This window comes from Lichenostomus cassidix, chromosome 12 (genome assembly GCF_008360975.1).
Source record: "Lichenostomus cassidix isolate B80296 chromosome 12, HeHo_3.0, whole genome shotgun sequence".
Taxonomy (NCBI): Eukaryota; Metazoa; Chordata; class Aves; order Passeriformes; family Meliphagidae; genus Lichenostomus; species Lichenostomus cassidix.
Window position 1 is genome coordinate 11,891,719 of NC_139493.1, and position 23,607 is coordinate 11,915,325.

At 39.4% G+C, this 23,607-nt stretch overlaps 2 protein-coding genes across 3 annotated transcripts in view; one reads left to right on the forward strand and one right to left on the reverse strand.

Moving 5' to 3' along the window:
* Positions 1-899: 899 nt before the first annotated feature.
* PDE12 (phosphodiesterase 12) lies at positions 900-5,030 on the reverse strand. Its single transcript, XM_085072688.1, has 3 exons — positions 3,747-5,030; positions 3,192-3,270; positions 900-2,511 (listed from the first exon to the last, which is right to left on the reverse strand). Exons 1-3 carry the CDS (start codon positions 4,983-4,985, stop codon positions 2,069-2,071), a joined length of 1,761 nt encoding a protein of 586 aa, XP_084928814.1. The 5' UTR covers positions 4,986-5,030; the 3' UTR covers positions 900-2,068.
* Positions 5,031-5,214: 184 nt separating this feature from the next.
* Positions 5,215-23,607, forward strand: part of DNAH12 (dynein axonemal heavy chain 12) — a 56,953-nt gene continuing 38,560 nt past the window's right edge. The window contains exons 1-23 of one of the 2 annotated variants that reach the window (XM_085072690.1): positions 5,215-5,297; positions 5,822-5,890; positions 6,621-6,781; positions 7,010-7,103; positions 7,371-7,397; positions 8,331-8,520; positions 9,802-9,877; positions 10,734-10,892; positions 11,559-11,754; positions 12,158-12,346; positions 13,166-13,316; positions 13,426-13,517; positions 13,775-13,953; positions 14,741-14,876; positions 15,632-15,757; positions 17,416-17,550; positions 18,365-18,558; positions 19,534-19,756; positions 20,322-20,507; positions 20,863-21,063; positions 22,151-22,345; positions 22,560-22,681; positions 22,809-23,091. In XM_085072690.1, the coding sequence (XP_084928816.1) occupies positions 6,621-6,781; positions 7,010-7,103; positions 7,371-7,397; positions 8,331-8,520; positions 9,802-9,877; positions 10,734-10,892; positions 11,559-11,754; positions 12,158-12,346; positions 13,166-13,316; positions 13,426-13,517; positions 13,775-13,953; positions 14,741-14,876; positions 15,632-15,757; positions 17,416-17,550; positions 18,365-18,558; positions 19,534-19,756; positions 20,322-20,507; positions 20,863-21,063; positions 22,151-22,345; positions 22,560-22,681; positions 22,809-23,091 (3,315 nt within the window). In that variant the 5' untranslated portion in view covers positions 5,215-5,297; positions 5,822-5,890. Of the gene's footprint in view, positions 5,384-5,821; positions 5,891-6,620; positions 6,782-7,009; positions 7,104-7,370; positions 7,398-8,330; positions 8,521-9,801; positions 9,878-10,733; positions 10,893-11,558; positions 11,755-12,157; positions 12,347-13,165; positions 13,317-13,425; positions 13,518-13,774; positions 13,954-14,740; positions 14,877-15,631; positions 15,758-17,415; positions 17,551-18,364; positions 18,559-19,533; positions 19,757-20,321; positions 20,508-20,862; positions 21,064-22,150; positions 22,346-22,559; positions 22,682-22,808; positions 23,092-23,607 lie in introns of both variants that reach the window. The other variant, XM_085072689.1, reaches the window with a different exon arrangement.

The window sequence follows — 23,607 nt, forward strand, 5'->3', positions numbered from 1 at the left end:
TTTAAGCTTTCATTACCTCTTTCCACCTCCAAGTCTGTCTCTCGCTCTTTGGGCACAAATGGCTTTATGGTGAATAAGTTCAGGACATAAAGATCCCCTAAAATGGAAATACAAGCAAGAGAACTAAAGGCCCCATATTTTTAACAGGATCATGTCCCTGTTTTACTTTGGCGTGGCATGAGCAGGAACAAAGAGACAATTCACAGGTGGTAGAGGAGGATCAGGAAAGTGTTTGGGATGAGTGAAAGAGGGAAGGTTAACTGCTTGTTGCTGAAAAGCAGCTACTTGCAGAGGACATTTACACGAGCTTTTTAGCAACACAGGCTTCTACAGACCCAGAGTAGTGAGATTTCTCCATTTCCCTTTATCTGTGTGCAGAGTTGGTAAGTAAATACTGGACAGTTCACAAGATCTGTCTTCCTATGCCATGCTGTTTGAGACACATTTGGAGATTTCTGGGCCTGTATCTTTTTAGCCTTGTATGATCTCAGGAGGTAAACCTGCCTTGATGGTTTTGCTAGTGCAGTTAGCAGCATCATGGTGGATGCCCAGACTCTACAGCAGCAAAGAACAGTAGTAATTTTATTGGAAATAACACAGACAAAAGCAGATACTTACAAGCTTATGCAAAGCACCACCCTTCACAGCACAGCACGTACTATGGCAAGAGACAGCACCAGCAACCCTCAGAAATATCCTATTTGAAAGTGACTGCCTGGTTTTAGTAGTGATTAAACAGTTGAGTGAATCCCAGCTACAACTTACAATGCATCAGAATGCAGGAGAGGTTAGCAGGTGTGCAAGTAGAGAGTACACAGCTTTTAACAACCCAGGCAGACTTGTTTTGCCATGAAAGACACCAGTAACTAGAAAAAAAAAATCCAAACAGCTGACAACAGTGACAGACAATTGATAAAGGCAGTTTTATTAGGTGAAAGAGAAAGATCTAGTGAATGGTTTCCAAATGCTCTTTGTTTCCTATGGACTAATGAAGCAGGGCAAGAAGCTTGTTAAATGATTCCACCCCCCCAACACATTCAGTGAAAGCATCGATAAAATACACTTCCCCACATCCCACAAAATAAGGAAAACTAAGCTATTTCTAGAAAGAAAAAATGCACATAAAAACACTTAAAAATTCAGGTTGGCTTGTATGCAAGAGAGGAACAAAATACAACCATTGTGATAAAGGTTTGCAAGTCACTTGTGTTTCTTTGTAAAGATTTAGGCACAGATAGCTATTGCACCACACTACACTGTATCTCTCCCCACCTGAAAACAGACGGTATTGATAAAAAGCTCCCTTCCATCCAAAGCTGGTTGTCGCAAACTCCAGTGCTTCTTTTATTGCCAGTAACTCAAACCAGTCCAAAGCAGATGCTATCTCGTCATGTAGGCCAATTTCACCAGGTATTAACATTATCCTCATTACCCATGTTATGTGGGCAGACAAATTGCTGCCAAATCAATTATAACCTTGAATTTAATATGGTTGATAATATATTGACAGAAAGTCTATTCATTGATAATTAAGAACCTCTTTTCAGAAGTTGGTAGGTGTAAGTACATTGTTCATGCAACTTACTAAAAAGTCGGGCCATAGTAATGGTAAGTGAACAAGACAATTTCTGCACTTAAATTATCATGACAACAATTACAGTGAAGTTGAGTCAACTAAATCCATTTGGGCTTGGGTCCTGTGTTTGGTTCTGAATTAAGCAGGGCTCCATTTGTACAGTCTTACAAATCAGATTATATTAATATTTTTTAATAAAATAATTCTTAATCATTTAAAAACACCACTAAAAAGGTATGTGATAATCCAATTTTCAAAACCCTGTCTTAAGTATATTTTTTCCATTAGCATATAAAAAAGGGGGAAATTGTCATGCAAATATTCTGAACAGTGTCATAATATTCAGTAGAGCCATTAAACACATGAACTCTTCATTAAATGTCTCAGCTTTCCTTTTAGGAACATACAAGTCAGGGTCTAACCTCAGTTCCTCTGCAGTACTTTAAATTAAATTTGTTTGAAAACCTCCATAGGCACCATGCCAGAGCTGCTCTATTTCCACTTCAAGTCACATATTAGTGCTATATGATCAGAAGGATGTGAAACACTTGGCAAAGCCTGATGGGTTGTTATTTCTTCATGACTTGGCAATGGAATGACTTGTTCAACCTCTAGAGCATTTTTGTCAATGAAAATGTAGTCCAGACATCCATGAAACCCACCAACATAGTTTGTATAAGCAGGTTCTCCACAAGCACTTAGCAGTTTGAAAGGATGGCTTAGGGACATACTGCACCTTTCCTCCTCCCCATTTGAGATCCAGTCTTCATGATCTTCAGCAATGCCACCGCTGCTGATAAAACTGTAAGTTCCTGACGAGGGTGTGCTATTGAAATCTCCACAAAATATGACTGGGATACTGGGATACAAGTCACACGCTACATGTTTGATGTGAGACATGGCCACAGCAATTTGGATCAGACGGATGTTCCCACCTAAGAATATAAAAAAATATTATTTCAAATACTGCAGAACAGCACTGGATCATTGGGTTGCTCATTTAAGCATGCATAGCTCTGAAACAGCAGTCTTGCACTTTAGAATAGTTTTCATGAAAGAAGCCTTTAAAGTTTGTGACTGAAAGTTTTTGCAGGGAAGATGATTTTACTTTAAACTCACACATGCAGCTTTAACACCGATAGTGCAGCAGCTTTCCATTTCATGGCAACCATCCTAATAATATTCCCAAAAAGGCACAGAACCAAAAGAAAACAAATTGAGAAGAATCTCTTCTAACAGCTTCTGTAGCCCAATCCGGTTGCCCTCTTGGCAGTACCCCAAGAGAGCCACATGTTCAACAGGCCTGGGAAACCACAAGAACACCCAAAGCTCTCTCTGGTTTATGGTCTGCTTTTTGGGTGAAGTGTGTGTAATGTGACTTGCCTTGCCTTCAGCTGGATTCTGTTGACTCCTAGGCAGACTAGAAAAATAAATATATAAACAGACCTAGGAGTCTGGCTTGATTTCATTTAGATAAGAAGTCAGGCAGGAAACCCTCAGTTCCAGAAGAAAAGGCTATAGCTGCAAAAGAATGGTGGGAAATCTATTCTCCCAAGGAAGAGCAAAAACTTTTACAAAGCCGGTTATCCTACATGCAGGAATGTGCCAAAATTACCTTTGGGGTGCCAGTATAGGTGGGTATTTGCTACACAGAGCTTCCTGGAAGGATCAGCTGTAGACTGAAGAACCGAAACCTTTAAGAGAAAAAGCAGTCTTTGTTAAGCCTTAAATACAGAGGTTGTATATTTTAAAATGCACTAGTCATCTTATGCCTTTATGGAAATCCAGTTCAAATAATCTAATTCTTACAACAAATAAACTCAATTTTGGAGCTGTACTTTTCAATAATCTTCTACATAAGGGTATCAGCCAAAATATCACCACTACATCCAGGTGTTTGACAAACATTCTTTTTTTTACCAAATCTTGGTAATTCCAACACCTTTCCGTTTAGTAAGGTCTCAATGTTTTGTTCTTATTCCTAAGTTGATCTTCTGCTCCATCCATTACCCCAGCTAGCAGACAACATACTTCCATGATACAAATTGTTAATCCCTCACCCCGCATCTGCTGTTTGAGGTGCAGCAAAGCTGGCCTGGCTGCACCTGACTGGAGACAGTGGGAGGAGAAGAAAGAGGGGAAAGAGAAGAAGGTATGTCCAAGCACATACCTGCAGCACAGATGACCTCTGCAGCACTTTCTCCTGCACCAGGGGGTACCTGGCCAGCTGATCACAAAGCTCCTTGTGCAGCGGCTCCGACAGCAGGGCTTCGCTGAAGGTGATGTCGTGCTGGCTGAGGAGGCTGAACTTGTCCCTGCGATAGAAAGTGGCAAGGCCTTCGTGCTGCTTCTCCTTAATCCTGAACAGCCCTTCCAGTCCAAAAGCATCGAGGGCCGGGGTCAAGCTGTCCACGAAGACAGATTTATCTACCTCTTGCAAGCAGATGAGGTCGGCGCTGTAGCCCGCCAGCTCCTTCTTGAGCAGGTTCTGGCGATAGTCGATCTCCAGAGCGTAGGGAGCGCAGTAGGGGTAGAGCACAGTGCGGGAGAACTCTGTCTGCGCGTAGGTGTCGGCCAGGATGTTGTAGGTGACGGCGCGGACGGAGCCGTGCCCGCAGACCTTCTTGGTGTAGAGGTGCCGGGCGTCGAAGGTGCAGGCTCCGGGCCCGGCCTCCACGGGGCCGCTGCTCTCCACCTCGCGGGCGGGCCCGTAGCGCTGCTCCCCGTCCCCGGGCGTGCAGCGCAGCTTCAGCCGCAGCCCCACCAGCGCGTTCGACGGCGTGAACACGCGCTCGGCCGCCGCCGTCTCCACCCAGGCCTCCCCCGCCTCGTCCCCGCCGGCCGCGGGGCGCTGCTCGTGGAACCAGTGGAACAGGCAGTGCTGCGGCGCGGCGAACTCGGCGCTCACCTTGGGGCACACGGGGAAGCCGGCGAGGAGCGAGCGCGGCAGGCGGAGCTCGGTGAGCGCGGGCGGGTTGCGCTCCACGCGGTACTGAGCGTCCCCGATGTGCAGCACGGCGCCGTCCTGCCAGGCGGCCGCGTTCGGCACCTCCTCCGCCACCGCCGCGCCGTCGCGGGAGAACAGCCGCACGGCCGGCACCGCCGCCTCGCCCTCCGCGCCTCCCTCCGCCCGCGCCTTCTTGCTCTTCTTGCCCGCCTTGCCGTGGCCCTTGGCGGCGTTGGTGGCGATGCGCGCTAGCGCCCGCCCCAGCGGCTCCGCCTGGTCGCGCTGCATGTGCCGGGCGCTGCCGTCGGGCAGCACGAACCGCAGGCTCAGCTTGGGCTCGGACGGCACGCAGCGCACCACGGCGCGCTCCATGGCGGCGGGCGGGCGGCCGCCACCGCCGGGCGGGTGAGCGGCGGGGGAGCCGCGGAGGCTCCGGAGGGCGGAGCGGAGCCGGCGCCACATGGACCCGGCGGCGCTGCGGCTTCCGCGGGGCGCGGCCGGAACCGCCGGGCGGGGCTGTGCCGTCACCGCGCGCGACGGGGGGCGGGGCGACGGGCGGGGCGGGGCTGCTGCCGTCTGCGCGCGCGGCGAGGGGCGGGGCCGCGCGGGAGGCGGGAAGGGGCGGTGCGGGCCGTGAGGCAGCGCCCCCTGCTGGTGTCCCGCGGCCGCTCCGGCTGGCCGCTCGCTCCGGGGCGCTCGCTCCGGTGACCGCGCCCTTGTCCCCGCGCCCTTGTCCCCGCGCCCCGCGCCCCGCCGTTAACCCGCCGGCACCGTGTGAGTCAGGCCGACCGCAGAGCCAGCGGGTCCTGTTCCCTCCGCAGCGAAACCCCGTCCCCTCAGCGCAGCTTCCCGGCCAACAGGTGCCCGAGGCGCGGGCTGGTCTCCCTCATAACGCCCCGATCATAATTGCCTGTGGATAAAGCCTTTAACGTCAAGGGCTTGGGTTTGTGTTCTGTTTGTGAGAAAACATTTTATGTCTGGTTTGAGGCCTCACGGTGAATAATCCCGGGGTGTGAGAGCCACGCTAGGAAGGTGTCCAGGACTTTGGAAAACACCTGAAATTCCCTTGCGCTGCTCCCGCAGCCTCTGAGGGTGGGGCTCTGACCCCACAGACACAAAACTGGGGTTTTAAAGCCTCTTTGTCAAGTGTGGGCAGGGGGGTAGCGAATCCCTGGAGTTCCCTGAAATTCCCGTTTATAGTTGTACAAAAAGCAGAAGCTTAGCAACAGCCACCTCCTGTCTGAGGTTGTTATATTTGTAATTTCTCAAGCGTTCTTGCTGTGGTCTGCTTGGTGCAGGCGGAGGCTGCAGCACAAGGACTTTCTCACTCGCTCGGAGTGTGCCAGCCCTGAGGCAGACCGGTCAAGGTAAGGTTTTCCAAGTCTCTGCTTCTTCTTCTTTTTTTTTTTTTTTTTCCCTTACATTTATCACGAGAGGCACTGACAGGCGAGCCCCGAGCAGCCCTCACGGCTCCGGGGCAACCGCGGTGTTGAGGCGAGCAGCCGCGGCAGCGGGAGAGGTGCGGGCGGCGGGGCTGAGGGAGCGCCGGGAAAAGGCGATATTGTCTCGCCTGTCCGAGAGCTGAGCTTTGTGTCCTTTGGTGCACCGCCCTGTTTAGCGCGTTTTTAGGACTTTTTAGCACTGATTTAGGAAGTCGCGTTGGCTTTGTGCGGCGCTGCGGGAACCTGTTGAAATGCAGCTGTGAGTTTATGCATTGTGTTTCCAGGGGAACGCGACGGTCAGTCTTTGGGATAGCCACACTCCGCCGCTAAAGGCGCCACAGAAGGGTGCTCTTTTAGTTGAACCTTAGCCCAGTCGCACAGCACAAATTTGTTGGGGGTTTTTTTTCTTGTTTTCTTTTTTTTTTCATTTTTTATGGCAGGATATGTGTGTACACACTTTCCCTTGAACTTTGCCTTTTTATCATACACACTGTTAGTCTCTTTTTTGAAAACTGAACTGTCATACCTAAACTGTGGAAATCCCTGAGGTGACCTCATTTTATGTCTTATGTGCATTCAACTAAATATATGTGTATGTTAAGCTCCTTTCTGGACAGGCTTATATTCTAGAATCTTGGTTTTTTTATGGTTTTAGATGGAGAAAGATGAAGCAACTTCCAATAAACGGAGTTTGAGAACTTTGTTTCGTCCCGTTGCTTTACCTCCGCCAGTCATACCTGAAACGTCGCCAACACAGAAAAAGCTATTGGCACACCAAAGAAGCAAGAAGCAGCAAAAGATGCTTAATCAGATACTGTGAGTTTCATGTAATTCAAGACATGTTGAAATTCAAGTGAGAGAGACTTTACACATTTGATATCTGACAAATAATAATGGTGTTTGTTTAATATAATTATAGTGAGATTTAGTGATCAAGGAGTTGGTAATAATGAAAAAATAGGTTGCATTGATTGAAGTGTTAGCATTATTTTTGATAGATTATTTGTAGTTTTTCTGCGTTTCTGATTCTGTGTTATACTTTAGAATTGATCGAGCTCTTGAAGTCTATTACATGACCATGGATGAAGCAGAAAACAGAGGTGCTGAACTTCCTCCTATCAGAGAACTGCCTTCCACTGTGAGAAAGTATTTCTTTATTATTTTGAGTCTCTCATATTTAGTTCTTTGCTCTTGGGTCATTCATTCTTCTTCTCAGAATTTACTTAAAATTGCCCAGTGTTTCTTTAATGTATTTATATACTCAGGTAGTTCAATTGAAATGTATACCTGGATATCTACGGAATAAAGCCTTTGTTTATGACTAACGCTTGTTAAATTTTATATTTCTGGTATTTTTGTTTGTATGTTCTCCATACATAACAATTTTCTGTTTCTTTTTATACAGATGAAGGATGAAGAAAGCCAACAAAGAGTGAGTTAAATGCTTTCATTAGCTTTTTTTGGAGTAGAAGGTTGAATGGTCCCTGTTCAGAGAAGTTGAGTCTTTTATGTGGAATTATTGTTATTAAACAAGGAAAAATTAATCTTGATGGGGAGAAATGGAATAGGAGCAAAATAGGAATCTTGTCTTTTGGTCCTGTAAAAGGAAAGTATTTTTTGTTATAGAAAATACATCTATGAAGAATTAATTTAACCTAAGTAAAGATCTTAGTTAAAGATCATTACTTAGGAAGAAAAACTAAAAGGCTTCAGGATTTTTTCAGTTGAGGTCATGGATTGTGCCTTAGCCTGTACAAAAAGTAGTCTTTGATATTGTTCCCTGAATTTGAGGAACATGCACCTATCCTGAAAATTGTGTATAGCTTTTAAAATAAGACTTCATCTCTGAGAGCCAGTTGAAACTCAAATTAGTATTGAAATGTTTATATGAAGTAGCCTAAGGTAACACCAATTTTGCCTCGCTGTTGTTACGTAAACCTATTCTGTAGACTGTAGAGATTTTATAACAGAACTGCCAATCAAAAGCAGAAATACCTGTTTTTTGGCCAAGACCTGCTCCCCTTATGGGGGATGTTTGTCCACACATTTTTCCAGATGTTTGTCCAAAGAATAATAACGTTAACCTTGAATTTTTTTATTTCCACCATAAGCTTCTAGCAGAGAACCAAGGAAAATGCCATACTGACAAGTACAATATTTTACATTTAAACATTAAAATAGAGAGACCATGTTACCAACCACAGAACAGCTTTTAGTGTATTGGTCAGTGAATACTGAAAAGATTAGATTAAGTTTCCTGCCCTTCAGGATAAGAAATTATGAATAAAAAGAGAACTTTGCCAAGCCTAACACAAAAATATGTACATAGGCAGTTACTAGACCTGTGACAATCTTGTCCTTTCAGGAAGACTACCTGTTTATGAAGGAGTGTGTGCACAGGAATCCAGTGGTTCCCATCCAGCAGCAGTGGCTGATGTCCATGCTCAGCAGGGTGCCACAGTCCCTCATGGAGGGCAGAGATAGAGAGCTGCTCACTGAAGAGCTCTTGAAGGAGGTAGTAAGGGATTATGAAAAGAGCATGAAAAGATGTGGGTGTAAGTACTGTGAATTACTCACCACTTATATTAATGTTAGTATATGTATTATAAGCTCTGTGTTCTCCTGCTGAAAATAGTTTTTCTAGTTTGTGCTTTCAGCCAGGCATGATCTTTGTAATTAACTACTGATTTATCTTTTTTGCCTCATCAAATGTATGTTGGCTATAATGTTTAAGGCAAAACTTGTGTATTTTATTTGGACCAGTAAAATGTTTTCCAGCTGAAAGTACAGTTCAAGCAAAGGCATCTACAGACCTGATGTTAAAAAGGTTTTTTGATGATGATGTTATTTAATTAAGTCTTTAACCTATTTAGTTAATTTGAAGCAACAAGGTATTGCTGTTTACTGCTAAAGAAAGGGAAACTTTATGTACTAGTCATTCCTTCTCCCTCTTCAGGAACAGCAGCATTTTTTAAGCTGCTCATCCACAAACACTTTCCTAAATTTTCTGATGGTGTTTTTGTTGCATGAGGAGGCTTGCAATAAGAATCTGCAAAGATTACTGTTTCCAGATATTACTCATACAACTCAGTTCGATCTTAAAACCATTTTAAAAGAATAATGAACTAGAATTTTGATAGTGTTTTCCCTTGAAATAATGTATTAATTTCTTCTTATTTATGTTTGTAGTATCTGGAATCTGAAATTGAGCCAAATTTTGTTAGTACTTTAGTAGATGGCTGATATTTTTAAAAATACAGATCAAAAATACACAATTTAACTAACTTCTTTGTAAAGTAATCAGTGGGATAATTATAGTTTCTCACTGTAATTATGTCAAACAAAGTTGCCATAAATTCCTGCAGTCATAGAATATATCAAATTGGAAGGGGTCCATAAGGATCAGAGTCCAGCTCCTTTCTCCTTGCAGGGCTGTCTAAAACTAAACCAGACAACTGAGAGCACTGTCCAGATGTTCCTTGCACTCTGGCAGGCTTGATGCCATGGTAACCTCCCTGGACAGTTTGTTCCCATGTCTGACCATCCCCTCAGCAGGGAAATTACCTAAGTACTTAATTATTTAAACACAAGCCCACCTGAAAACCTTCAGTAACAGGGGCCAGAACTAGAATTAAGGAACCTGAATCTGTATAACTATTTAGCAGAAGCTTTGATTTTGAGTTACCTTTGGGAGAATGTATCTTGGAGACTAGGGTGACACACTTTTTCATCCTACTGTGTGCTTGGTTCAAATACCTGGAGAAAGACTGAGGAAGTACAGTGACTATTGAATATGGCCTAATTTTCTTCTAATGTCTATGTATTCTTTTTCTTAGTGAGAAGAGTTCTTGTTAAACCAGACATAAAAGAACTTGATGAGGAAGAGGAGGCACCTTTGTCTTCATTGCCTCTGTGAGTAGATTAAGTTAGCAAATAACTCACTGGCAAAACGCAGAGTTCATGAGGGAAATTCTTGTTGCGCTGTGTGAACAGAGTTATGGCACAATATTAATTCTGTAGCCCCTTAATGGGACATTTTTAAATCTCTGTGGAGGACCTTGCATTTGAACATCTCTGATTTGACTGTTCTACAAAGTTTTAGCACTGACAGTGTTTTACTACTGTTGTTACAATTATGTAGAACAGCACTGATGACTGCAAATGAAACCTGGCACTGGGTGCCCTGACACTGAAGTCATAGTGCAGCTGCCTCTGGAATGAAGTGTATGTGTATGGGGAAGTTTTATGGCAGACAGCAGCATTGTGCAGCACTTTGACATCCTAAAACTGCATATAATGCCCAGCTTTCATGTGATTTTGGTTTTATGAGATGAAACCTTGAGACTGAAGGTGTATGTATTGTGCTCTCCTATCATGGAAAAGGAATTCAGGTAGAGAGACTATAAATGCCTGAATTGCACAATTTGCTGATGCATCCAGAGTGTGTGCTATCAAAATCTGGTGATAAATGCTTCCTGAGAGCAGTTGGTGAAGTTAGGAGTTTACATTGAAAGAGCTTCTTGCAGAGCAGGTGATCTAAAAATCCCATGTAGGGTAAGTCATGTTTTATGAGACAGAGTATCTTTATGACTTTCACTGCATGATAGTGAGGACATGTGTGTGGCATTTAATTAACTGTTCATACTAGGGAATAAGCTTTTGAATACTACCTGTTATATATGAGTGCTTTATTCAAGTAGTGCTTGAGCTCTTAATTTTTGTTTATTTATTTGTTTTGTTTGGGTTTTTGATGGTTTTTCTTTTTCAGGGGCCTGGATTTTTCTAGTACGTGGCATAACAATTTTATCAAAGCAAAAAAAAAAATCACTTCCACCTTACACATTTTTCACCCCACAATGAAAACTCTACTGGATTTCGGTTATGCAACATTCTTTAACTTTCTTGTAGTGGATTTCTCAAGTTCCAGGTAAAGTCTGTTCTGCTGAATTATTGACCCATACAGTTTTTTGAAACTGGCAAAGACGAGTTTGTTCAGTTCTATTTACTTATAATAGGGGACTTTATGTAACAAATTTCTTTGATGCACCATTTTAGTGTTCTGTGGTTAAGTTACTCTGTGTTATGACGTGTGACTTTTCTTCTCTCTGTTACATACTTTATTGTTGCTCAAGTTGCTAATAATATCAGACCTTCCAATTAATATTTTGCCTTTAATTCTGTGAAGTTTTTCCTGTTAGTCGCTTATTCTTAATGCTTAATCCCCATAGAAATCTGTTTAAAGTAGCACTATGAAAAATCAACTTCTAGTAGTATGAAGATCAGGCTTCTTGCTGGCTTTCATCAGTAGAATTTTCTGTTTAATCTTGGAACTTTAAATTTTCATAGTTTTCAAAAAGATCATTTTCAAAATATTTTTCCTCATTGCTTTTTCTGGTAATTGTTCTGTATTTCCAGGAGTTTGAGGTAGGTTTTTTCTTGCCTTTTAATCTGCTTAAGCAATGCTTAGGTTCCCGCTGTGCTTTCTGCTGGTGAAAGACTGTGTTTGTAATGCATTATTTATTACTATTACCTTACTCCATGTTTGGTTTGTTTAAATTTTGTTTATAAAGTTGCCTGTAACTTTCTTTTCTAGATTGAAAGGGCCAGTTGACTGTAAATCTTTTAAAACTGATGCATCTCTAAACTGTTCTAAAACAGAAGAGGAGATAATGAGTACATGGTACCAAAGAGTTACCAGTTTCTTTACTCAGTCAGAGGCCCTGGATGGTGTAAAGTTGGATCAGGTTGAGTCTTTCTATGACTGCGTGGCTGTGCTTTTGTCTAATCAGGTAAATTTCTTTCCTCCCCATGATAAACTTAATGGGATTAAACCACTACTTCCTTTGTGGAAAAATAATGGAACAGTAGTCTAATCAAATCTTTGCATTTAAAAAAATAGTCAGACATAAATGCTTTCAAGATATTTCATTTCTGCATACATGTATTAGTAACAGACTTACTTTTGTAGCAAAAATAAATGCATGGACTTTACTGAAATCTTTACTAGTTTTCATCATTTAAGGGTTGGGACTAATACCCACTGGAGTTATTAGAAAAATACACACTGCTTCAGTTATCCATGAATCAGGCCAGAAGTACTAAAATGCATGGAAATCCTGGCTTACTGGATGAATGAAAAATGGGCTGGGCCTTTGTTATGTCAACTAATTGGTGATCTGTGTTATTTCCTAGCTGAAAGAATTACTGGGAAGAACCACTGAAGCTTTTGTGAAACTTTTTGATCCTGAAGACAGAAGTCATCTGCCTTTATTTAGGATGGACTTAACTTTTGATGAAAACAGAATGGAGTTTTATCCAAGCTTACAAGACTTTGAAGAAGCAATTCTGTTTGTAGTAGATTGTATAGGACAGACTCTCCAGGTGTGCTTTTGTCTTTATTTAAGTATTTAATTGTTAAGATGCTCAGTATGTGAAAATATTAGTGATTTAGGAGTCTGACTACCGTGGCAAGTGTATCAGAATGCAAATTGTATTTATTTTCCACAATCATTCTACAGGTCACATCATGAATCTTGATGCCCAGTGGTACTTCAGGCTCTGACAGTCATCTTGTAATTCCTTATTTGTAAAAAATTGGTGCACCTGCTAATGATTGTTTTAGTCTGCTCTTTGGATCTGCAATTATAATAATAACATCTTTATTTATAGGTGTGATGATTTACAATAAATTCGCATTAAAGTTAAGCTCTTCAGAGAAAGACAAGAAAAATTAGAGTTTATATTCCTTTTCTTTCTAAGAAAAAGAAAATCGAAAAAAATCTCGAAAAACTAATATATACAATATCAAAAGATTGATGTCTGGGGAACCTGTCTGTGGTTCCAGGGAAGAGAGCCTTTCTGGGGGCCTTAGATGTGAACTGAGTAGTGGTCACTAGTCATTCATGATTGTACTTTCAGAGAAGTGTTTTGGGGTTGGTTTTCTGTATTTGCACATATGATATAATTTAATTTTATGCAAGGTTGGATAATTTATTATTTTTCCTTTCACATATTTCCTGTTCAACTTTTTGCATCAGGAAAAGTGATTCTACATGTCTATGAAGCATCTGAACTTGGTTGTGGTTAGGATCTCTTACTTTTCCAATTGTGTGTTCTGCAGATTGCAACTTACTTTTAATGTAGATGTATTCCTGCACTGCTTTTTAAAATTTTAGTAATCAACACTTATTCTACTCTCAGAATGTCCCAACGATACGTTCTTGGCTAACGGGAGGCACTGCTACTCTGGATGCTGAGCTTCCTCCTCACACCATACTATGGGCCAAATCCACTCTGCTAAAGTTTATCAGAGACAACTTAGAAGGCCCAAAGGAACACTTTAAAGGCTATGGTAAGTGATGGAAGAGTGTGTAAATAACCGTGTCTCTTCTTTGTGATAAATAACTTGCTCTATGGCATACATGTTTTAGTAATATAAATATGTTGTAATTGAATTGTAGTTGAAAGTTATGGCTGGCTTGTAGATGGAACTGCAGAGGAACGGATACACAGATTTGAAACACAGCAACCCAGTTTTGATGAATATACTAATGTAAGTTTTAGTTTTACATTTCATAAATAATTTTTACTGTACACACAGCAATAATGAAAAGGTAACAGAGCATAACAGGTTCTTAGCCTTTAGCTAAAAATTATATGGACTATCTACAACATAACTGATTTTGCCCCTAAAAATCTGTGGTAAATGGAAGAAAATACTACTTATTTTCTTCAGTGTCCAATACTTACTCATGTAGCCAGGTATTTAAACAACAGCTCTGAAGTGTAAAGTCTGATGTTTTTCTGAAGTTCATAGATGAATTCCTCACCCTCAAGAAGGAAATCATGAGTCTGCCAGAGGTGATTTATTTCCCCATGATCTGTTTGAATTGTGAGGATCTAAAGCAAGGTTTGGCTAATTGTGCAAACAACTTTGCGAAAGTGCTAATGGAGAAAATATTTACAAATTATAGAGAGGAAAATGAAAAGTAAGTAGAATTTTTCTGCTTGTGAATTCTTAATGTGTTAAATGCATAGTAGAAACATGTAGAAGAAATGCAAATATACTTCTGTTTACTGAAGATTCTTGGCTGACTAATGATGCAGTTTGCACCAGCTGTTGTATTTTTTCTGCTGTTTTAGTCTCAAAAAAAGGTAGGAGAACCTGTCTATGTTGGTATAGACTTGGATAATGGAGGAGCTAAAAGATCAAAGAACTTAATTACTGTTCTGTATTTGTAAGTGTGAATTACAGTATTACTGCACTGTCAAAGGAAAGACTAGTTATACTCTCTAATCACCTGACAGATAACTCAGCAGGACTGCCTCTCAAGCCATTCCTCCCCATTTGTACTGGTGCTGGGTGTTACTCCATCCTGGGTGCAGAATCTGGCATTTGATTACATTTCATCCCCTTAATCATAGTCAAATGCTTCATTCTGCAAGGTTAAGTGAGAAGTGAGAAAACATTTACTACGAAAGTGTTTGTGTGTACACCAATGGTACTTTTCTGAAGTTCTTTTACTAACAACAGGCAACCAAAGTATTTATTGCAAATGAATTCCAAAAATCCAAACAAAGCAATTGTTGCAAGTCAGAAACTAGTATTTGTCTAGACTGACTTGGTCATATTCCCTTTCTAGTTTCATAAATAATGGAATTTGTGTGGGGATAATACTTAAATAATTCTAATGTTTAATTCCATTAAAGCTGAGCTTCAACCCAGTCAAACTAAAATCTTAAAATATTGGTATTTTATGTACAATAAAACTATAGGATATGCAGCGAATTTGAAGCCATTCAGGAATATGCATTAAAAGTTCCTGAGACAACAGAAGAAATGGTAGAAATAATGGATTATGTAGATATGGTCAAAACCACATACATTAAGGAGTTGGCGCAAAGGAGCAAGGTAAATGACCATCCCTTAATTCTTGGTCTTTTATTAGACAAGCTGGCCTCTACAAATACAGTCTTCATTCTGGAGTGCAGACTTTTGTCTCTGTGTGTGTATAGACTCTGTGTTACTTCAGACAGAAGTGGGAAGTCCAGCTTATTCTTTGCCATATGCCTTTGCTTCTTCTTCCCATTCCTGTATGCTCTGCGTGTCTGTGAGGAAACACAGCTTTTAATAAATCGCTCCATTTATTGTTTAAGACCTGGAGACCTACTTCAGGACTGCTTAAAAATCTACTTGTGAAAATGTAACAGACATTTGTAAAAAAACAGTTAACAGACTTTGAACATGGGAGAAACCATTTAGTCTTTGAGTAGAATACAGGTGATGTTACATTAGTAGTAGTTTGTGTGTGTGTGTGAATATGTATCAGATTTTCTGTTATAGTAATGGGTCTATAAATGTAACACATTATGTTTATATCTTCAGAAATTACATTTTGTCTATTTTTAGTAATATTAGGATTTCTGCATATAGATTTACAGACCACAGGAGTCATATTTAGAGAAACAAGCTCATGATCAGGGCAGGGATTTGAAAAATTTAACACATTTATTTTGGGTGTTAATATTCAGTTGGCTGAAGTTGCTCTGAATTCTGAAAAGTTCACGAAATGTAGATTTCTATTTTATCTTCATAGATAATATTTTCCTATCTTATATTTTAAATAGACCTATGGTAACTAAAGTTTTGTGAAATCCTTTTTGTAGGAGTGCTGTCGGCAAATGAGTTACTTGATTGATGTTTTTCCATTTACTCCTGAAGACATTGAACTAAATTCAACAGCTATATTATGGCCAAAGAAGATTAACTTCATTTTTGCAGAGCATGATATTGTAAGAGCATTTTCTTAGTTTATGGTATATTTTGGCTTGTTAGACTTCTTGCTTTACTTGAGCTATTTATTTCCTCAGCAGGCTAAATGTATATACACATATAACATGAACCATACTAATTTAGACATGCATGAATAACATATTTCCAGATTTTTGAAACAAAAGTGGGCTTTTTGTGGATAAATTTCAAACCTATCACTGTAACTTAAATGCTTCAGCAAGTCTTCTTATCCTGATTTGCTTGTGGTCAGTACTAGGTAGTACATAGGTAGATGAAAATTGACTACACTGCACTTGTCTAGTACTGAAAATGTAATTGTCAGGCCCTCAATAAGACTGAGAGTCAGGACAGGGAGTCATTTAGTTAACATGGTATTTTGTTCTGTCGAAAAGAAACAGTGGGAACAATGTTTTCCAGCAATCATTAGTAGAAAATACGCAACATCTCATTTTCTCTGTGTGATTGTAGATTACTTTTCTTCCACTTTCCTGTATTCATCTTGCTGAGCATGCTTTGTCTCTGTCTATGAGACAGTAAGTCAAGCCTTTTAGTATTCTCTTGCCTCTCTACAGTAATTCAGCATAGATTTAAAAATTTCTTCTGAACTTTTTAAAGCATTAATAATTAACATTTTAAAAATCAGTATCTTTTAAATATTACAATTAAGGATTTCTCCTTTACTAAGTTTTGTCTATATACTAAGGCATACATCCAAGGGTAGTAAATATGCCTCTGATTGAAAAATACCCAGCTTGGGATATTACTATGTCTGTAAAATACTTCATTTGCATGTTATCATTCTGTTAATCCCCAAAAAATAAATCAGTAAAATTAATTTTCTACTTCTATGCAGGGAGTCCATGATGCTTGTTTTAACTCTTTTTAAAGAAAATGATAGTAAATAGTGAATCTGACTTAGTGAGAGTTGCCCAGCAGTGGGACCGTGTAGCTGAGTGTCAAGTGACTTGCATTGTGCTAGAGCTTGAGGATGAGTATAATTTCACATCAAGTTTTCATGAGTCTGTGTATTTACATTTTATACTCTCAGATGTGAGTCCGTTCTTATTCTAATACAAAAGGAAAAGACTAGATCCTCCTTTGGAGGAGTTCTGTTTGTCTGCTTCACAAATTTTGCATGGCAGTAGGTGTTCTTGTCTTAGGAGATTCTCCCTGTCTTGGCTGATTACCTTAACACTGACCCTTGAGCGTGCAGACCCAGTGCTTTAAGGTGGTCTTATGTTGTAGAAATTCTGCCTTTTACAGTTACAGGTACATGTGGGATAGCATTGGCTTTCAACAGCTGTAGGTGTCCTTTTTGGTAGTAAAGTACTGAATCCCAAAGATGAGAATATCTATTCTTTTCTGTAATGCTTTCCCTTCTGTTGTCTGATTGCTGAAGGAGGCCTTTAAGGCAATCCTAACTGCTATGATTTTTAAGATAAAAGTTCCATGCTAGCATATAGAGGTGGCACACACTTAAGTGGGACATAGGGAAAGAAATTCCAATTGTTTTAAGTATAATAATTTATCTGTATTGTTAGTTTTCTGTCTGTTTGTACTAAATCTTTAGCTGGTAGTATGTATGTTAATCATTGAAAGGACTTACAACCACCTTTGCATTGCTTTTTTGTCATGAAAAAAATAAATTATTTTGTAGCTGATTCAACAGTCTAGAAGTAAAAGAGAAAAAGAAGTGCAACAGAAATGTGGTGATCTGAATGTGGAATTAGACAAGCTTTCAAATTCTGTGATGGAATTAGAAGAATACTCAGAACTGGATCGCATGCACCAGGTTTGATTAATAGTATAAAATGGGTAGAAATGCTTTATACACAGGGATGTGTATAATACACAGGGATAGGGGGAAAAATTATAATTACAAGTTTAACAAATGTGAAGTAAAACATTTATTATCCTCTTGCTGCAGTGAACAGGCTCATAAAATTACCCTTGTCCCCCTCCCATTTTTGGTTTTCATTGCCAATAACATTTTATTTAGAGCAAAGTTTGATATAAAGTTGTGCTTGAATTAGCTGATAGGTAATAATAGTAGCAGTTCGAAAAGAGTGTTGGGTAGCAATTTTTTTTTTTCCTATGAACCACAAAACTTCATTGTTAGGCTAGTGGAGAGCAGACCACTGGCTCCAAAAACACCTGAATTTCTAGCAGTATTTTTTAATTTCCGGACCATGCCTTGTGCTTTAATTGGAGGATATTGCATAGTAAGAATAGTAAGAAAGTTTGGTTTTTTAAAAAATAAAACACTTGAAAGCACAAACCAGAAATCCTAAGCTAATAAATCGCAGTTGCCAATATGATATGCCAGGTACATAAAAAAGTGTGTGCCTGCGTCCTGGAACAGTGAGTTTTAAAGCACAAACATTTTGAAAATACTATAAAATTCAGTGATGAGAACCAATTTTATTCTTCATGGTGTTCATCTGGGTTCTTCACAGTTGATGTACTCATCAATAGGCAGACAAGTTTTTTACTCTTATTTTCTAAAATTATAATATGAAAGCTTATAATATTTTGATGTCTTATTTTGATAGCTGTTCAGAGCATACTTGGGTTATTTCTCAAGACATACCATTATTCTATTTCAGTATGTGACTGATGTGAGGACATTACAGAAAACTATACAGGACACTGATGAAGCAATAGCTGCTCTTAATAAAGAAGAGACTCTGCTCGGATGGAAACAGAGTGAATTCCCACTCCTCAACAACATAAAAGCTGAGATAGAACCATACCATAAAGTCTTTAATCTTATACTGAAGTGGCAGCGAACAGAAAAAAAGTAATTCAGCTCTTAATGCTATAATGAGGGAGAGTGAGAAAAATGATTATGCTGATCTTTTTCATGTCAGATGTAGAATTTGGATTTGTTTTCTTGTTTTCTTGTTAACATGTGTTATTGGTAAGCAAAGTAAAAGGGTGATATAACATACAGATCATATTTTTAATTGAGCTAGAAAAAAATGTTGATATGTTTTTATTTTTAAAATGAAATAATGGAATCATAGGATTTCCTAGGTTGGAAGGGACCCTCAAGGATTACTGAGTCCAGCTCCTGGCCCTGCACAGGACAGCCCCAGGAATCACACTGTGTCCCTGACAGCAGAGCAGCATATCTCAGACTGTGTTCTAATTGTGTTGGTCATGCTGTTGTAGCCTGTAATAAGATAAGCTCTGGGAAAGAAATGTATTAAGAAGAAAAAGTGTGTTATGAGCCATTTTGTGTTCCAGAAAAAGAAGTTCAGCTAGAAAGCTCATCATCTGTACATAACCAAAACTGGTTTAACCTACTAGCTGTCCAGAATGGTGGGCTCAAATAATTGCATTGCTGATCCTACCACAAAAACTCTACTCTGTGTGTAAATTAAGGGAGGTTGTTTATCATTTCATGCATTCTTCAGAAGTTACAATGTATTTGCAAACCTCCCATACTTTCAGCCATAACACAAGACCTAGTGTATTTTTAAATGTCATAGGTCAATCTCTGTCCAGAGGTTAACTTAAATATTTCTCCATTAATGCAGTTACTCAGTTTCAGTGTGTGACTGAATTTGTGTAATTGAGAGAATTACACAATGTGCAGAAGAATGTGGTTGAGCCACCTTTAGTTAGGCATTAGAATTTTGCAAAGAATGACAATAATAGAGAAGAGCTTTGCTTTAATTTAAATAACTATTAATGTGTTGCAAAACAAAGTAATAATTACTTGTGAGCTACATTTGTTACTTTGTTTTGTAACCTCATTTTTTTTTCTCAGATGGATGGATGGGACCCTTTTGGACCTAAATGGGGAAAGCATGGAGGCTGAGATTGATGAATTTTATAGAGAGGTATACAAACTGTTAAGACTCTTCCAACAAAAGCAGAAGAAAGCGCAACAGGACAGGAGAAGGAAGGTGAGACAAAAAGCTGCAGGAGCAACGGGTGATCCAACTATTACAATGTGTTCTTCTGTTCTGGAACAGATTAAAGACTTTAAGGTAAGAAAATGTGAGGGATATTAATGTCTGATGCTGAGGGACAAATGCTAAATTCAGGCTCAGTACAGCTAGATGATGCAATCTCAGAGATTATTGAGAGAGAGAGAGAGAGAGAGAGAGAGAGAGTGAGTGCTCTGAATCCCCATTTCCAGACTGTACTGAAATGAAACATTCCATTCGTGTTAATCAAATCGGATTTTTGGAAATTTTTATTGATTTTGGAGTGGTTAATGAGTGAACACATACAGGAAAATGTAATTCTTGGATACATGAAAGCATTTAAGGATGTAGTTGGGAATTTTGAAATGGGACTCGTTAATAGAAGCAAGCTTTTGCGTAGCTGAAAAATTATGCTTAATAGCTTTTTATATTCCTTCTTCAGTAATTAATATAATTATTTAGAAATTGAATTCATAACTGAATGGAGCCATCTGCAGTTTTTGGAAAATATTTTCATATCTTCGACTACAGTGGCAGAATTTTAAATGTGCATGATAGATTATTAAGAAATTAAGAAATAATGCATATGACAATATTTACCTTATATATGTCTTTTCTGAATTAGGAGAATGTTCCCACTGTTAGTGTCTTTTGTAACCCTGGCATGAGAGAACGTCATTGGCAGCAGATGTCAGATATGGTAGGATATGATCTAACACCAGATGCTGGAACTACCCTGAGAAAAGTTTTAATGCAGAATCTATCCTCTTACATGGAAGAGTTTGCAGCAATAAGTGTAGCTGCAAGCAAGGTAAGCACAGAGATCTTACAGTGATAAATATGACATCAGGTCTCTTAGTGTATACTTTTATGACTTACTAGAATTTTTTGTCTTTGCCATTATGCAACAGAAGACATCTGGGGAGACCTTGGCCCATTATATGTTACTGATGAGTGTAAGCATTTGTATCTCACGTGACATCATCAGTATTTCCCAAGTGTGCTGCTTTTTGTGTGCTAGAAAAGGATTTACTGAGGCAAAGTAACAAGTAGTTAATATGTGCTGCTAGAGCAAAATACCATATTCCACTAGATAAGCTTATATATTAAATTAATTAGTTGGGAAAAAAAAAGTGACTAGACCAAGTTATTTTCTTTTTAAATAGGAATTTTCCTTGGAGAAAGCAATGCAAACCATGATGGAAACATGGGATTCAATTTCCTTCATCACAAATGCGTATCGTGAGACTGGTATTCATATTCTGTCTTCAGTGGATGATATTCAAGCTCTTCTCGATGATCAGATTATGAAAACTCAGACAATGAGAGGATCACCTTTCATTAAACCATTTGACAAAGAAATCAGGGTACAATGAGTACTTTTTTCAACCATTTTTACTTGTAGGATAACTGTAGTGCAATAGTATACTGATTGTATTGCAACTTCATTGTTTTGAGTTGTTATTGAAATGCTTTCATTGATTTTTCAGCAAGAATCTTTTGAGTTTATAGTAGTTGTACTTACCTTACTTCTGTTTTGGAATTCTCTCTTCCATTCAGATCCAAGTGCAACCAAGAGAGCATTATTATTTTTTCTAATATTTTGCAAAATCACTATGTCCATTAACCTTGCTTCTTTGTACCTGGAAATTATGTTTGTATTACTACTCATAAGAACATGTAATAATTCTTGAGTTTTGGACTCCAGTTTTGAGCTGTAAAGTTTTCCTCTGGGCAAGGAAACTTCTTGATGGCTGGGAGAAGGTTTTTCAATCAGACCTCAGAGCAGTGATGGCAGCACTTTACACCTGCTTTTGAATTTCAGGGATAGAGTAGTCATTGTGGTGCTAACACCATGGCTATTGACAGGAGAGAAGCTGGGGGAATTGCTCTGCAGTTACTCTCCCTAGTTCTGTGTTGGTTTATGTGGGAAATGTTCAGGCTCAGTGAACATAGGTAGGATTTACACTTTACAGGCAGCCTCTCCAGCCTGCTTCAGAGGTTTTTGCTCTTGTCCACTTTAGGAACAGGTTGCTGGACTTGCTGGATCTCTCCTATGAGCTGATGTGGCTTTTCTGGTATTGTGTACCTGCTGCCATTCAGCTACAAGAGCTCCTTGCTGTGGGGATATGAAACAGAATTTGTCACTGGTAGCCTCCTGGCTACTGCTCAACAATTAAGTAGTTAAAAGTTCATAGCACTAAAGTGATAAATAAATCCAAGTAAAAATAAATTTCCAAGTAAGTAGAAATTTCTGAGGTCCTTTGGCCATATGTATATGTGAAAGAACTGAAATAGTCCTGAATATTTTTCAGGATTGTTGCTTTTGGTTATGGTAGGCTTTTTTTCTCTTTGGGAGCTAGAATAACACAGTGTCTACCTTTTCAGAATTTGTTGTCTCTAACATATTTTGCTTGGAAATGTCAAGTTAACATTCTTTAAACATTTATTAAGGAATGGGAAAGCCGCTTAATGCAAATTCAGGAGAATATTGATGACTGGCTGAAACTGCAGGCCCAGTGGCTGTATTTGGAACCCATCTTTTCTTCTGAGGATATTATGCAACAGATGCCAGAAGAGGGGCAGCAGTTTCACACTGTGGATAGATTTTGGAGAGAAATTATGACATATTGTGTTCAAAACCCAAAGGTAAGGGAAATACCCATTACTAACAGGAAACAGTAGCTTCTCTTGCCTTTTTTTTTTTGGGGGGGGGGATGTTTAGGTTTCAAAATATATAAAGTGAACCACAATTTCAGTTCCCTAGGCTTTCTAGGAACTAAGTCACATTGTTCTTTATTTGATTACCTTCTATTGTTTGAAATACTCATAGCTGACAGTTTGCGTGTGTTTGTTGCTACAGGTTCTTGCTGCTACTTCCTTGCCAGGATTGACAGAGAAGCTTCAGCACTGTAATGAGCTTCTTGAGAAAATCATGAAAGGGCTTAATGCTTACCTTGAGAAAAAACGTCTCTTCTTTCCCCGGTATGATGAGCTTTGGTTATTTAAAATCCAGAAATTCTGAATGTTTATTTTGTTGTGAATAAGAGCGGTCTTAAAAATAGTTTGATAATGCAGTTGTCTTTTTTTTTTTTTTTTCTAAATTTCTTAGCTTCTTTTTCTTGTCTAATGATGAAATGTTGGAGATCCTGTCAGAGACTAAGGATCCTCTCAGAGTTCAGCCTCACTTGAAGAAGTGTTTTGAAGGCATTGCTAAACTGGACTTCCTTGAAAATTTGGATATTAAAGGAATGTGTAGCTCTGAAGGCGAGCGTGTACAGCTGATTTCAAACATTTCTACTTCTGAAGCTCGAGGTGCAGTGGAGAAGTGGTTGGTTCAAGTAGAAGATATAATGCTGAAGACTGTACGTGATGTAATTGCCAGATCAAGAATGGTATGGAGTTTGTGATAATTTAAGAACTGTAGCACCTGTCTTTGTTTTATGTCTCTCTCTTGGCTTTCTGAAATTCTTCCTCAATGCAGGAGTTGATGAAGTTATGGGGCCAGGACCAAGTAAACGTGACTTGAATTTATGGGCCAGTGATATACATTAGAGTTTTGTTTGAATAAGAATCAAGTTGTTTTCCTGTAATACTGGGTATAAATTCTTCTAAAAGTTTCACAGCAATTCTGTTTTACAGGGTATATCACATGATGTAAATACTTCAGGTTTCTTACAAATTAGAAATACAACACTTGTAATATGCTTGCTTCTTCCTAAAAGAAAATCATTAGACAGAAAATGTTTCTTTGTATGAAGCTAACAAGTTGTGAATATTTCTGTGGTATGGAAAGATAATTCTAAGAATCTTCAATTTTATTGGCTAAAAAATTGTAAACCTAAGGGGAAAAGATAATTTAAAACTCCATTTGGACATTGCAAAAACGAAAATAGTATTTTTTAAACTAA